Genomic DNA, 15,597 nt, shown 5'->3' with positions numbered 1-15,597 from the left:
TTAAAAAAATCTAATTTTATTTTATTTTCAGTTCTGAATTCTCTCCCTCCCTCTACCCATCAAGAAGGCAAGAAATACAATACCCATTACACATATGAAGTCATGAAGAAAACATTTTTCTGTATTAGCAATGTTCAAAAAGAAAAAGAAAGAGAAAAATTCTTCAGTCTGCCCTCTGAGCCCATCAGTTATCCATCTATACATGGATAGCATGTTTCATCATGAGTCCTTTGGAATTGTGGCGGATCAATGTATTGATTAGAGTAGCTAGGTCTTTCATGGTTGATCATTGTTAAAATATTGCTGTTACTGTGTAGATTGTTATCTTGGCTCTGTTCACTTCACTTTGCATCAGTTTATATAGGTCTTCCCAAGTTTTTCTGAAATTATCTTCTTCATTATTTCTTACCGCACAACAGTATTCCTTCACATTAAGTACCATAGCTTGTTGAGTTTTCTTTTTGGAGATAATTAGGGTTAAGTGACTTGCCCAGGGTCACACAGCTAGTAAGTGTCTCAGTTTGGATTTGAACTCAGGTCTTTCTGACTCCAGGTCTGGTGCTCTATCCAGCTGCCCCAAATACCATACCTTGTTCAGTCATTCCCTAATTAATGGGCATCACCTCAGTTTTCAGTTCTCTGCCACCACAAAAAAAGAGCTGCTATAAATATTTTTGTACATATGGGTCTTTTTCCTTTTCCTTTGATCTCTTTGGGATATAGGCCTCATAACAGTATTGCTGAGTCAAAGGCTATTCACAATTTTATGGCTTTGGGGGCATTGTTCCAAATTGCTCCTCAGAATGGTTGGATTAGATTACAGTCCCACCACAGTGCATTAGGGAACCTATTTTTCCCCCATGCCTTCCAGCATTTGTCATTTTCCTTTTCTGTCTTCTTAGTCAATCTGATATATGTAAGGTGGTATCTCAGGGTTCTTTGCATTTCCCTAATTATTAGTGATTTAGAGCATTTTTTTCATGAGTTTGATTTCTTCCTCTGAAAACTGCCTGTTATTATCCCTTGTCTGTTTATCGATTGGGAAATGGCTCTTATTCTTATAAATTTGGCTCAGTTCCCTGTATATTTGAGAAATGAGACCTTTATCAGAAAAACTTGTTGCAAGGATTCTCCCCCTCTCTCCCCATCCCTGTTTCTCGCTTTTCTTCTAATTTTGGCTGTACTGGTTTTGTTTGTGCTAAAACTTTTTAATTTTATGTAATCAAAATTACCTCTCATGAGCCTTCCCCCCCCCCGCCACTAGTTATGAATTCTTTCCCTGTTCACAGATCTGACAGGTAATTTCTTTCATGCTTTGCTAATTGGCTTATGATATCACCCTTTGTGTCTAAATCAGGTACTCATTTTGAGCTTATCTTGGCAAAAGGTGTGAGATGTTGGTCTATGCCTACTTTCTGCCAGGCTATTTCCCAGTTTTCCCAGCAGTTTTGTCAAATAGTACTTGCCCCATTATTTGGGCTTATCAAACACTAGGTTACTTCTGTATATTGTGTGTGTACCTTATCTAGTCTATTGATCAACCACTCTATTTCTTAACCAGTACCAGATTGTTTTGATGATTGCCACTTTGTAGTATAGTTTGAGATCTGGTACTGCTACTCCCCCTTCCTTCACATTTTTTTTTAAATTGTTTCCCTTGATATGCTTGAACTTTTGCTCCTCTGGATGAATTTTGTTACTGTTTTTTCTAGCTCTATAAAGTAATTCTTTGGTAGTTTGATTAGTATGGCACTGAATAAGTAAATTAATTTGGGCAATATTGTCATTTTTATTACATTGGCTCAGCCTACCCATGAACAATTGATATTTCTCCAGTGATTTAGATCTGTATTTGTTTAAAGTTTTTTTGTAATTGTGTCCATATAGTTCCTATGTATGTCTTGGCAGGTAGATTCCCAAGTATTCTATATTGTCTGCAGTTACTTGGAATGGAATTTCTCTATCTCTTCTTGTTGGGTTCTCTTGGTAAGATATAGAAATGCTGATGATTTGTGCGGGTTTATTTTATATTCTGCAACTTTGCTGATGCTGTTAATTGTTTCAATTAGTTTTTTTAGTTGACTCTCTAGGTTTCTCTAAGAAAACCATCAAATCATCTGCAGAAAGTGATAGTTCTGTTTCCTCATTGCCTGCACGTATTCCTTCCATTTCTTTTTCTTATCTTATTGCTACAGCTAGCATTTCAAGTACAATATTGAATAACAATGGTGATAATGGATATTCTGCTTCACCTCTGATCTTATTGGGAATGCTTCTAGTTTATCCCCATTACAGATAATGCTGTACATATTACTTATCATTTTAAGGAAAGCTGCATTTATTACTATGCTTGCAAATTGATATGTCTAAAACTCAAATCTGAGAGAGAGAATTTTTTTTTTTTAGGTAATTGGGGTTAAGTGATGTGCCCAGGGTCACACAGCTAGTAAGTGTCAAGTGTTTGGTCTGAGGCCAGATTTGAACTCAGGTCCTCTTGACGTCAGGGCCGGTGTTCTATCCACTGTGCCACCCAGCTGCCGCTAAAACTCAGATCTGACTACATCACTGTAATGCTCAAGAATTTTTATTGGTTTTGTTTGGCTTCTAAAACCCCCATAATCTGTTTTTAGCCTATTTGTCCACAATGATTACACCTTAATTTCTCTCACTTACTTTAAGTACCAGACAAACTGGAGTATTTGAAGTTTTCATTTCATAACATTTCATCTCCTGCCTCCATGCCTTTGCCCAGGCAGTTTCCTATGCCTGGCATTTTCTCCCTCCTCACCTTTGGAACCCCAGGCTTGCTTCAAGGCTAAACTCAAGTGCTATCTCCTTCAAGAGGCCTTTCCTGAATCTCCCACTTATTAGTCTCACCTTTCAAAATCATTGCGAATTTATTTTGTATATATTCTCTATTCACCTCTAGAGGTAGCCCATTCCACATCGGAACATTTCTAATTATTCATTCATCCAACAAACATTTATAGAGTACCTACTGAATGACAGGTCCTGTTCTGGGCACTAGGCATTGCTACAAAGAGGAAGAATAAAACAATTGCTGCTGCCCTCAAGAACGCCCTTACCTTCTCCTCGGGAAGTTTTCCTTGGCACCAAAGCTGAAGATCATGAAGCTAGTAAGTACTGTACTGGGATTTGATGCAGGCCATTTTCTATGCTGGCCCCCAAAGGTGGGGGAGGAGCCTGGGACTCACCTACCTTGGCTGTACTGGACCCCCAGGGTAATAGAACAGCCCAGGAGCAAGATGCCCAGCAGCAGAGAGATGCCCATTAAACTCAGTTCTAGCTGTGTTCGGGAGCCCAAGAGATGTCCTGACCTTTTTCGGAAGCCCACCTAGGGGGACAAAGTGAAGAAAGAGAGGGAGGAGCTATAAACTAGAATAAGAAGAAGAAGAATAGCTAGTACTTATATAGCACCTACTATGTGTCAGGCACTATGCTAAGGACTTTATAAACAGGATATCGTTTTATCCTCACCACAACCCTGGGAGCTAGGTGCTATTGTTATCCTATTTTCCAGGGGTGGAAACTGAGGCAGACAGAGGCTGAGTGACTTGCCCAGGGTCACATTGCTAGTAAATGGCTAAGGCAGGATTTGAACTCAGGTCTCCGTGACTCCAGGCCCATTGCACAACCCAACTAAGTGACACTCTCAGAGTTGTGGTGCTCTAAGGGGAATGGAGAACATGAAATCACAGGATCATTGGACGAGAGCTAGAAGGCACTTCAGAGGTCATTTCATCTAACTCTTTCATTTTACATATGAGGAAACTGAGCCCAGGGAGGTAGATCTAAGGCTAGAAGGGATCCCAGAGGTCATTCAGTCCCCCCCCCCCATTTTACAGAGAAGGAAGCTGACGCTCAGGGAAGCTAAGTAGTGACTTGTTCAAGGTCATAAAAGTTGTGAGCATCAGACATGGGATTTGAACCCAGGCCCTCTAACTTTATAGTAATCACCCTTTCCTCTGAATAATGCTGATGGTAGCCTAGAAAGGAAAGGAAAGGAAAGTCAAGAGGCAGATACATCCAGTAATCGGAATTCTAACCCCTCTCATTTGTATAGTGCCTTGAGCTTTGCAAAGCCCTTTATATAATTGATCTCAATCTTTGAAGTGACTGCAGGAGGTGGGCTGGGGTTTTTTTTTGGTCCACACATGTGACTTCATGAGTGTAGAGTACTCCCAGTGTGGGAAACTTCCTTCACCGATGAAGCTCAGCCACTATTTTATAACTTTTAGTCTAATAGAATTGCTGGGGCCCAGAAAGGTGGCCGGGTGCTACACAGCCAAAATGTAGCAGGGGGCAGGATTAGAACTGAGGTCCCGATGCCAATGTTGTGCCACAGTGCCTCATGTGGGATGCACCAAAGGGAATATTACAAACTCTTATCTTACTATATACTGCTCTGTTTGCAAAACACTCCTTCTGTTCTGTGTGACTACAAACATGACAGCAAAAAGTCAGCACAGTATCTTGGGGACAGGGCCGGCCTCGGAGTCAGGAAGACCTGAGCTCAGCTCTAATCTAGACCAGGTGCGTGACCCTGGGCAGTTACATCATAGCAGAATGAAGCATTATAAGCCATATCCCCATTCTATAGAGAAGCAAACCAAGACCTAGAGAACTTCAGTGATTTGCCTAAGGTCATACCGCTCACATCAGAGAGGAGCTGCTGTGCTCTTCTCACCATACCCAGCTTCCCCTCTGAAAGAGGAATGTAAGCTGAATCTGTAATTCTTCCTTTTTTGTAGGTGGGGTGGAGGAAAGTCCTGATCTGGGATTTCACCCAAGTAGAAACTCCACCAATACGGATTTGTAGCTTCTCTGTATTTATCACTTAGCATAAATGACTGGCACATAGCAGGAGCTTAACCAACGTTGACTGATTAGAGTCTTAGAGCTTGCCTCAGGCACTGAGATGGCCAGTCACTTGCTCAGGGTGGCACAGCTGGTATGTATCAGAGTCCAGACTTGAACCCAGGACTTTCTAAATTCAAGGCTGGCCCTCTCCCCACTATACTTGAATATAGTCAAATGAGAAGGTGTGGAAAAGGCTTTGTAAACAGGGCTGTATGGGAACACCAACTCAATATTACCAATCAGTTGGGTTAACTCTGATCAGGGGGCTACAAATGACTCCTCCAGCCCATTTATGAATCCTCAGCCTGCTGGGTTCTCACCATGAGTCTCATGTTCAGGGACAGTAGACACCAACAAGGCAGGGAGGGGTCAGGCCAGCCTGGTAAGAAGGGTTAGGACATGTGGAATCGAAGGCACTTTGGAGGTCCTGGGGGTCAACACCCCTCATGTTACAGATGGGGAAACTGAGGCCCAAGAAGTCACAGAATAAAAGTTCTGGAGCTAGATCATCTGGTCCATCCCCCCTCATTTTACACACAAATAAACAGACCCAAGGAGTGAAAGTGTGTGCCAAAGGTCACATAGCTAGTAAATGTGTGAACTGGGATTCCAGTTCAGGTCCACTGCACCTTCTTGCTTCCCATAACTAAAAGGTGGTAAAGGGAGCAGACTGCAGGGAGGCCCCCTCTTCCCTACCCCCATCCCCCAATAGATCATGCAGACCTCCATGGTGTCTGGAGAAGCAATGCCATCTGGTGAAGGCTCGGGGGCCTCATCATCTCGAAGGGTAGCCCGCTTATACTCCAACATCTGCCGGGATGTAGGTAGAGAAACACAGGTGTCAGAGGGAGAGAGACTGTTTGCCTCCTCTAGGCCCCCCTCTCTCTCCCATCCCTTTCGTGTGGATCCCTAGAACGCCTGAGTCTGTAGCACTTTCTGGTCAACCAAAGTCATTCATTTATTATCTATGGGGAATGGGGGGGGGGGTCTGGAAAAGGATCCGCCCTCAGAGAACTTCTGGTATGGTAGTTCTCTAGACGAACAGGACAAGTGTACAGGGGAGGGGTCTACAATTCTGTCAGCCTTTTCTCCTCCCCCAGCTCTCCAACTCCTTCTCCTCAGATTCCCCGTTTCACAGTACAAGGAAAAGAGACCCCTCCATTTCTCTGCCCCTCCCTTCCATTTCAAGTGAAACAATCCCCCAGGACAGCTCTCTAGGGGACCTGGGCCAGGTCACGGACTAGGGGTGAGGCAAAGGTTCGGAGGTGGGAAAGGCAGGTCCCCTTCCTGCCCCCTCTCCCCCCCTCCCCCATTGCACAGCAATTTGTTTGTTTGTTTTTGCTAAGGCTGCAGCCAGCTCCCCTACTGGGCTCCCCTCGCATGACGCTCCCAAGACTGCCTACTGGTTGACCTGGAGCAGGGCACAGCCTACGGATGAGGTAAGGGTGTGGAAGTGGGATATACACTGTGTATTCACTGAAACTCCAGGCAGGAGGTGGTGAGGGCAGCTCCCCACCCCCAACCCATCGGTGTTTCTTTGCTTTTCCCTCCCAGGACATCGCTCCCTCAATTGTCTCTTCTGGACGCACTGGGGCTGGGGCCAGACTGGGGTGGAATAAGGGTGGAGGTGGAAAGGTAGAGAGTCGGGATCTGGAGCGCACCTCCTGCCCCCCACCCGCCCAGAGATGCTTCTCTACGTTCTGCTCTGCTCCCCTCGTCCCAAGCCTCTGGCCAACTCCCTCATCCCATACTACCCCAGAGCCAGGGGCTCAGCCTCCCGCCTCCCACCCTCCTGCCTCCGTGTTTCTGGCTCCCAGTCCCACACTCACGCCTCCGCCCAGATCCTGCAAGGCCAAGCTCATGATGGGCTGGGAATGGGCACCTCCCCGGGCTAGGCTAGGCTAGGTTTGGCGGCCCCCTTGCTGGAACTGCCCGGCCTGGGCCCCCAGCGCCTCCTCCTCCTCCACCCGCCATGGCCAAGGCCAACTCCAGGGGTGGTGGCGGCGGCGGCAGTGGCAGCAGCGGCGGCAGCAGCAGCAATAGCAGCAGCAGCAGTCGCCACAGCCCCCGCCCTCCCAGGTTCTCCCCCCTCCCTGAGCGCCGGACCTGGGGGAGGGGAGGGGACGTGGGAGGCGGAGCCCAGGCGGCTGGGGAGCACCCCAGGCGGGGGCGGGGGGATGATTTGGGGAAAAGAGGAGGGCCCTGGACGCAGACCGCTACTCCGGGGCTCGGCTAGTCCCACTCCTGTGCCCACCAATCCAGCAGAGCCCACCCCTGTCCGTGCCATCTGAACTCCACTTCTCTTCTCACCCCTTACATCCCCTAAGAAAGCCACCTCTTCGTTCTTCCCTCCCTTGAACCTCCGGACCCCTCTCCCCTTCTGGGTGCACCCACTCACCCTGAAGAATCGTCCCAGGAGCTCAAGGTCCGCTGGTCACCACCCCGCCTCCCCCACCCCCGCCCCCGCCCCCGAGTTCTATTGCCTGTTTACAGACGTCTGTCAGACTGGCAGATCCTCCCACCGCAGACCTCACAATGCCACCACCACCAAAACAAACAAACAAAACCACCGAGGTCTTCAGGCCAGTCCCAGAAGCGCCCACTCACCAAGCTGCCCCTCGTCTGCAGCACTGGGTGGCCCATTCTCGACCCACCGACCCAGCTTACACACAAGAGGCTTGCACTCGGCACGCTTGCCCAGTTCACCCATCCTTCTCTGCAGAAACAGCCCCGACAGCTTTTCGTTTCCGAGCCCCTCGAGAATGGCCACCGCCTTGGAAAAGGGTCTTGCAGGCGGTGTTAACACACAGACACATTGTCCCATCTTTTCATTTCAATCAGCTCGAACTTCTTAAGGACCTATTGTGTGCTAGGCACTACTTTTTGAAAATAGAGAACCATTGACATTTCTTTTGGGGGGAAAGCAAAGCATTTTATTTTTGCCTCCTGAAAGGTTTTTTTTTAACATTAAATTTAAACTCAGTATTCTGATATCTATATGAGCTCCATGGAAAGCTGGGACTTTCACTTTTTATTTGTATCCCCAGATCTCAGCACAGAGTATGGAATATATCATAAAGGCTTAATAAACGTTTTTCTTTCATTCATTCAATATTTTGAACACCTGAGAATACTTGAAGTAGATAAAACAATAAATAAACAGATCTTGCCCTCCTAAGAGAATCTATTGAGTCAGAAGGCACCAAGGAGGTCATCCTATGGAGGATGCCTGGCCATGAAGCCCCCTTCCCCCATCACTGGCACGTAGTTATCCAGTCCCTTCCTAACAACCTCCAGTAAGGGAGACACCATGAGCTCTTCAAGCAGTCCCTTTCATGTTGGACTCACTGTAATTATTAGGAATGTTCCCTTCCCATCAAATCTAAATCGACCCCCTCTGCAACGTCTCTGTTTGTTCCTGGTCCTAAGGGGCAAGCAAAACAAATCTAATCAGGGCAGCCTTGCACATACTTCAAGACAGTTGTCACAGCCCCTCTCTGTCCACTTCTCTTCTACAGCTAAACATTCCTGTTTCCATCACCTGATCCTTTCATTCAATGCATAATCTCCAGGGCACCTCCCCCCACATGGGATTCACACCGGTCTGTCATTCCTAAAATGCCATGCCCAGAACTAGAAACAACACTCCAGACGTGATTTGACCTAGCCCAAGAACAGGAGGACTAGGTTCTCCCTCACTCTGGATGTTATGCACCCTGAATACTGTTGCGGAAGACCTAGATCTGAGGTCAAATCCTGTTTCAGTAGGTATTAGCTATGTAACACTAGGCCAGTTATGTAATGGATAAGACAGTGGACTTGGGTTCAAATCCCTCCCTTAGACACTCACTAGAAGTGTGATTCTGAGTAAATCACTTCACCTCTGTCTCAGTTTTCTTATCTGTAAAATGAATGGGATTGGACTAGCTGAGTTCTAAGTTTCCTTTCATCTCTAAATCAATGATTTTATTACCCTAAATCACACAATCTCTTTCAAGCTCAGTCTTCCCATCTTTAAGATGGAGATAATAATCTACCTTCCAGGGCTGTTATGAGGCTCAATTGAGGTAATATCTGTAAAAAATTTTTGGTGTTGCAAACCTTACAGCCTTACATAATATTTGCCACGATTACTGCTCCTGACAGATGAACTTTGTGCCTTGGACAGTTCACCTAGTTTAGCTGTGCCCCAGACAACTAGAACTACAGAAGAATTGCAGATCCTTGTTGCTAGAAAGATCTGTCATGTTCCCCTCCATATGTTGAAGCCACAAGGTCTACACTGGAACTTCCCCACTCTAGTGAAATTTCTCTTCTGTCATTCCTTAAATAAGCTGATTTTGTTTTGTTCTAATGCATTAACTTCATCTTTTCTTTTCTTTTTTTTTTAACAAGGTACAATAATTTGGCAAGGGAAGTCCAGGAGTTTGAATAATGACCCAATTTATGTCCCCTTTCCCAGCTATTCTACTGTTCCCATCTTTTCACAAATTGTTCCTGGCACAGAACACTTAGATGACGAAGGAATGACAATGGTGGATTCAGTCTTTGTGGAAGAGAATGTTTTGTTTTTACTTCTCCTGGTCATTATTGACCATCTGGATGATTTCCAAATACTTAAATAGAATTACAGACTTAGAAATCGGCAAGGAATCCCCAGAGTTTCTCAGGTTTTCCCATAAGTCCAGATCAGCCCCCCAATACCTCATAGGCACATGATTTTCTGTGCTATTCATGAAGATCTCTGACAAAGACATGCACAAAAGGATGAAGAGCCCCTGTTCTGCAGGTAGGCAGAGCAGCAAAACGGGGAGAAATGATGGCTTTGGAATCAGAAGACCTGTGTTTGAATCCTGGTTCCACCATTTACTATCCCAGTGACCCTAGGCAAATCCCCAAACCTCTCTGGTCCTCACCTTCCTGATCTATAAAATGAGGGACCGCTGGCCTTTCTCTTCAGTCTTCTGACCAGCTTATATCAGCCATTCATCATCCACAACACTCCATCTCTTTCCCATGCTGTCCCTAGGAGGAAGGATGCTTTCTCTCCTTATCTCCACCTCTTAAAATCCCTGGTCCCCTTTGCACTTCTGCTCAATTGTTACTTCCTCCGGGAGGCTTTCCTCAACCCTCCAGCCTTCTCCTCTAAGGTTACCTTCCTATATGTGGTCTCCCCTATTAGAATGTAAGTTCCTTGAGGGCAAGAGATGCCTGCAGTTTTTCTTTGTGATTATTGCAATGTATAGTAAGCCATTAATAAATGCTTATTGATTGCCCCTACGAGAGCATCCCTAGAGCCTATAACAGTACCTAGCACTCGGAGGCACTTAATAATGTCTTTTAATTGAATGAAGCATGTGCTATTATCCCAGTTTTATAGATAAGGAAATTGAGACTCAGAGGTTCAATAACTTGTCTGGGGTTACACAGCTAGTAAGTCAGGATTCAACAATGTTTTCCTGGCTCAAAGTCCAGCCCACTAGCCGCTATGCCATGTTGACTGGTTGCTATTAGCAAACCCCTGGCAACACAAATTCTGACAGATCTCTTTTCAAAATCACCTTTTATTAATATCTTTTGCTTGTTCATTTCTTCCATTTCCCAATATTTCCCTCCCCATGTCCCCTCTCAAAGAGACATCCTTTATAACAAAGGATGAAAAAGAAAAAAGTTTGGCAAAACTAACCAGCATATCAACCAAGTCCAACATTATATGCCCAGTTCCCTCAGGTCCAGACCCTTTGAACCTCTTGACTCTTGGACCTTTCCCACCCTAACCTTCATCCCAACATTATTTCTACATCTGCCCTCTCCACTCATCTCAAGGGACCAGATGCTGCTGAAGGAAATTCCTGGCTGGGTCCTGGGCAAAATTTTGCCTTCGATTCCCTCAGATCAGCTGCAGGACAATCAATCTTTTCTTCCAGGTCTGACTTATTCTCTCTCACATTCTTCAGGGTAGCTCTTCTAAATCTTCTCTTCTGCCTTCAACCCAACAACCCTCAACAGACATCATTCTCTATCCTACAGAAAAGACTGAGGCCATCATCTGTCATGAGATCCCTTAGTCCCCTTGTCCATATGTTTAAGCTTCATTGACCTTCACTGACCTCACCCATATTCTACTTCTTCCATCCTCTCTCAAAATTGGTCTTTGGAGGCCTCCACCTCTTTTCATAATGAAAAATTACTCTCCCTTTTTGTTTTTAAAAAAAAGTTTTATTCATGCTTTGAGAGTTTCATCAATTATTCCTCAATACACTTTGCCCCCCATCCATAAACCTCTTACATAACAAAAACATAGTTCAAACAAGCCCACACCATGACTGTTTTTTAGTCATCACCCTCTCTGACCACTCCAAAGCCCATCTGCCCACTCTCTCCTCCTGGATACTATCTGCAGTTGGTTTTTTTCTGACACCAGTCTCCCTTGGTTTTCCTGCTAAACGTCTGACTGTTCTTCCTCAGGCAATTTTGCATGGTCATCATCCATGTCTACTAATGATCATTCACATTAACTTTAACTCAAGTATTGTTCCTTCTTTGGCTACTGCACCATAGATTTAGGGCAGGAAGTCATTTGGAGATCATTTCATCCAACCTCCCCCAACCCCTCTGAGATGAGCAAACACACCAATAAAGGATGTGTGACTCTCAGGGTCACATAGCAATGCAAATAGTAAAGTTGGACTGGTATTCTGGTGAAATACAGTCTGTCCCTGGGTCTGGACCTATATGTATTTAGATAGTTTATATATTCTCTATAGAAGGAATCCAGCACTGGTCATTCTGTAGCAGCAAAGGAATGCTGGGATGTTTCTTTTGAAGAGATACATGCTTTCCAAGAGCTCTGGCCACAAACGAAGGAACAGGCTCAGAAATTGGCCACAGGGACTGAAGGGGGTGGGGCAGGGCATGACCAAATGAATGATGAACTAAGCAGTGAATTGACAAGCATTTACAAGGTGCTTACTAAATGCTGGTGCTGTGCTAAATACTGCAAATGCAAAAGAAAATAAGGGGCCACAAAGCCTCTAGGGGATCGGTGGCTAGAGTAAAGAGTTTGGGTCTGAGAAGCCTCACGGGTGGTGAGCAGATTCACAGAGCAGTCAGTCTGCCCTGTCCCGAGTGATCAGGAAAATACGCTAAAGGCATTTGCATTCAACTATCTTCATGCCTTCATGTCTCCTGTTTTGGTAGAGAGGTGGTGACTACAGACACAGAATAAGGCATGCATTTTCAGACTTGCCTTGTACTTGTTACACAAAGGGGAGAGCCATGGGAAAATGAGATTGAGATTAGAAGAGAGAGAAGAATGACAATAAAAACTTTTTTTATAAAGACCTGGGTCAGTCTTCAGTAGACTCTTCATAAATGTCACTGCCTGACTTCAAGTCAGAGCCAGCCACCAGCAGAATCGTAATGTCCCAAAGTAACCAGCTTCCTTTACTCCAGCTGTGTCCTCTAGCTGATGGTGATGGCGAAGCCCTTTTCACCCTGACCCAGATTTCTAGAAGGGGGCTGAATTAGAGGCTGTGCTGGAGGACTTGGCCTCAGAGGGGCACCAGGCTCTAGAAAAGCCTTCCCTCTGTACCTGGGGGCATAAAGGGTGACCAGTGGTGGCCCAGAGGCTCCGTGGGAGGGGCAGAATTAGAGAGAGCTAGCCTAACTTTGGCTCAAAGAAATGAAGAGAGCCCCAGCTCAGGAAGCTTCAGAGTCAGGACTGGAGCCCATGGCTTCAAGCCTTCCACAGATTGGGGGAACCATAGAAAGGTTACACAGGTGCGGAGAGTCCCGGCTTTGGGGTCATAAGACTTGGGTTCAAATCCAGACTCTACCTAGATGAGCTAAATGACCCAGGCAGCTTCTCTGAACACCTTAGTTTCTTGATCCGTAAAAGGAAACGGTTGGATTAACTAGTAACTAAGGAACCATCGGCTCTAATTCTATGACCCTCCGATCAATGATTGGGTTTCCTCCAGACTCAGTTTCTGCACGTGTGAAATAGGGATCATAATGCCAGTCTTTGCCCTCCTCCAACCCAACCTGGGCTGGCAGCTGAAGATGAAAACAGAGAGTGCAGAGAGGAAGCACTTTAGAGGTTCCCTGAAGTGGGTTCTGGTTGTCTTCATCATTTGTAGTAACAGCAGACCTGTGTCTGGGACATGGTGTATCTGCGTGTCCTAGGCATCGGGACGCTAGGCGTGACGCTGGTAGGGAGGAGAAAGGTGGGCAGAGGAAGCCGGAGGCCTAGCCCCACGTGCACATCTGCGTGTCACGCATGGTAAGCGGTTCCGGTGACGGTGACTGTGACAGCTATTTAGACTAGGGGGAAAGGGCTGGGGGGGGGGGAGGGACAGCCGGGGTGGGGGGGAGAGGCAAGGGAAGGGTGGAAGCCGCCTCTAGTGATGCGCGCTCCTCGCCACTCCCCACCCCTCCCCCACCCCTAGCTCAATGAAACAGTGGCTTGGCGTCTGTGTGAGTCCTGGTGCACCGCCATTGAGAGGAATCCTCCCGGATCGGAGGGACAGGAGAGGATGGCTGGAGTTCAGCAACGCCGAAGGTGGGAAGAGCTAATAGACGCTCCCCCTCCCAGTTTCTTGCCCCCACGTGGCCCCTGGGGAGAAGAGAAGAGGAAGCACTCTGGATAGGGAGACAGCAAAGGGAGAAGAGGAACATCAGGATGCCGCGTGCCCCCAGCCCTGCCCTGACCCCGATTACGCCCCCGTCCCACTTCGTCCCAGCCAGGCCCTCTCTGTAGGCTCCACGCCAGGGTTATTCTGTCTGGACTTCAGCCGGCGGGGAGGGGGCAGAGGTGTTTCGGGGTCCGAGCTGCGGCTGCTGCGGTGACTGTGGAGTCAACGCGGCTCCCAGGCGACCCCCCCACCCCCACCCCTCTTAGCCAACTGTTGTGGGGCTTGTACCAGGGCTAGACCATCCGGGGCTCCGGCCTCACCGTGTCCTTTCCCTTTCCGTGCTTCCGCGATCCCGGTCTTCGGATCTCCCTATCTCCGCTTCCCCCTCTACCCCCCCCAGGACTGTCACCGGCCTTCCCTATCCGGCCCGGCCCCGCCCCGCCGAGCTCTGCCGCAGTCCGGCCTCTCATTGTCATTCCAGTCGCTCACACGCCGCCCCCTCCGCCTCCGCCTCCTGGGCTCCGCCGCGCCGTGCCCCCCACCTGCCTGCCCGCCCGCCCGCCAGCTTCTCAGTCGGTTCAGATAGCCCAGCGGCCCGGGGAGATTGAGGGCTACGAGGGGAGGGCACGGTAGCCCCCTGCCCATTGCAGGCCCGGGTGCTGCATGACTTCATGACTTCATTCTTCCGCCGGTTTTCCTTATGATGTAGGGCTCCCTCGGCCCCGGACTCACTCTGGACTGGAAGAAGGAGGAGGAGGAGGAAGAGGAGGAGGGCTGGCGAGCAGGCGCTGCTCCCAGCTAGACGGCAGGCTACCTGCCCCCTCCCCCCGCCCCCCCCACAGCTTCGCGTTGCGCGCGCGCACACACACACACACGCACACACACACACACACGCACACACACAGAAGCGCGCGCACACACACGCGCACATACATACGCACACACACGTAGATACACACACACACACAGACACACACGCAACACACCCCACAGTGGTCCTCGCTCAGTCCTCCTGACAGCCAGACTGCACCATGTCGGAAATTCTCCCTTACAGCGAGGACAAGATGGGCCGCTTCGGCGCCGACCCGGAGGGCTCAGATCTCTCCTTCAGCTGCCGCCTCCAGGATACCAACTCCTTCTTTGCGGGCAACCAAGCCAAACGGCCCCCTAAGCTGGGCCAGATCGGCAGGGCCAAGAGAGGTAGGGAGGCCTGGGACCCACCCGCCTGACCCAGAAACCAGCCTCCAGCGACGCCCCCCCCCCCTCATCGCCCCACCAGTCGGCTCCCCATCCCATCCAACCCTACTCCATCCCCTGGCTGGGCTGCTCCTGCCGCAGCCCCAGGCTCTCTCAGGGTTCGGATTCTGGATCTGGGCAAGGGAAGCGGGGCGCGCGAAGGGGTCCCCCAGCAGCAGCAGCAGCTGCTGCTCTGCGCCCTTCACCATCTCCCCGGTGCCCCCATTCTCTGGGACTCCTGGAGCCCGCCTTGCCTAACTAGAGAGCTGCAGCGATGGGAGGGACAGCGAGCTGAGCCGGGAGGTTGGAAGCCGAGCTGGGGGGGCGGGGAGAAGCAGGGTCGGATGCGTTCGGGTCGGAAAAGACAGCGCAGCCTGGGATGCTAGGGACCTTGGGTCGGAAGCGGGATGCGGAGGGGGCTGGTGCAGACTGGCTGACAGGCAGCTGAAGAGAGCGTCTGTGGCTGCAGAGACCGAGAGGGAGGGAGGGAAAGAGGGCTCCAAGGCCGCAGAGCCCGCGCGGGACTGAGGTGCCGTTTGTTCTGCAGTGGTGATCGAGGATGACCGGATAGATGACGTGCTGAAGGGAATGGGGGAGAAGCCGCCGTCGGGAGTGTAGACGCGCCGGCTCGGTCCGCGGGCTCCTGTTCCCGCCTCGGAACGGCCCGGAGCGCAGGACGGCGATGAAGCTGCCGGCGCCCCCGGCCCGGGCTCCCGGCCCAGCCTCAGCCCCAGCGGGCCGGGGCCTCAGGACCCAGCGGCTCCGCCCGGGCCGCCGCCGCTGCTCGCTGCTCCGGAGCTGTCCGCTTCAGCACCAAGGTGGCGGCGCGGCCCGGTCAGGAGCC

At 49.0% G+C, this 15,597-nt stretch overlaps 2 protein-coding genes across 4 annotated transcripts in view; one reads left to right on the top strand and one right to left on the bottom strand.

Annotated features, from left to right (window-relative positions):
• Positions 1 to 15,597, bottom strand: part of LOC114052631 (endothelin-converting enzyme 2) — a 47,730-nt gene that overhangs the window by 24,152 nt on the left and 7,981 nt on the right. For 2 of the 3 annotated variants that reach the window (XM_027875326.1, XM_027875327.1), the window contains exons 1-3: positions 6,711 to 6,843; positions 5,605 to 5,691; positions 3,220 to 3,355 (exon numbers count right to left, since the gene is read on the bottom strand). In XM_027875326.1, coding sequence (XP_027731127.1) covers positions 3,220 to 3,355; positions 5,605 to 5,691; positions 6,711 to 6,743 — 256 coding nt within the window. In that variant the 5' untranslated portion in view covers positions 6,744 to 6,843. Of the gene's footprint in view, positions 1 to 3,219; positions 3,356 to 5,604; positions 5,692 to 6,710; positions 6,844 to 15,597 lie in introns of those variants that run through there. The other variant, XM_027875329.1, reaches the window with a different exon arrangement.
• CAMK2N2 (calcium/calmodulin dependent protein kinase II inhibitor 2) lies at positions 14,534 to 15,385 on the top strand. Its single transcript, XM_027875331.1, has 2 exons — positions 14,534 to 14,717; positions 15,301 to 15,385. Exons 1-2 carry the CDS (start codon positions 14,549 to 14,551, stop codon positions 15,369 to 15,371), a joined length of 240 nt encoding a protein of 79 aa, XP_027731132.1. The 5' UTR covers positions 14,534 to 14,548; the 3' UTR covers positions 15,372 to 15,385.

This window comes from Vombatus ursinus, unplaced genomic scaffold, assembly GCF_900497805.2.
Source record: "Vombatus ursinus unplaced genomic scaffold, bare-nosed wombat genome assembly UNPS02014808.1, whole genome shotgun sequence".
Taxonomy (NCBI): domain Eukaryota; kingdom Metazoa; phylum Chordata; class Mammalia; order Diprotodontia; family Vombatidae; genus Vombatus; species Vombatus ursinus.
This window is presented reverse-complemented; position numbering and strand designations above follow the sequence as displayed.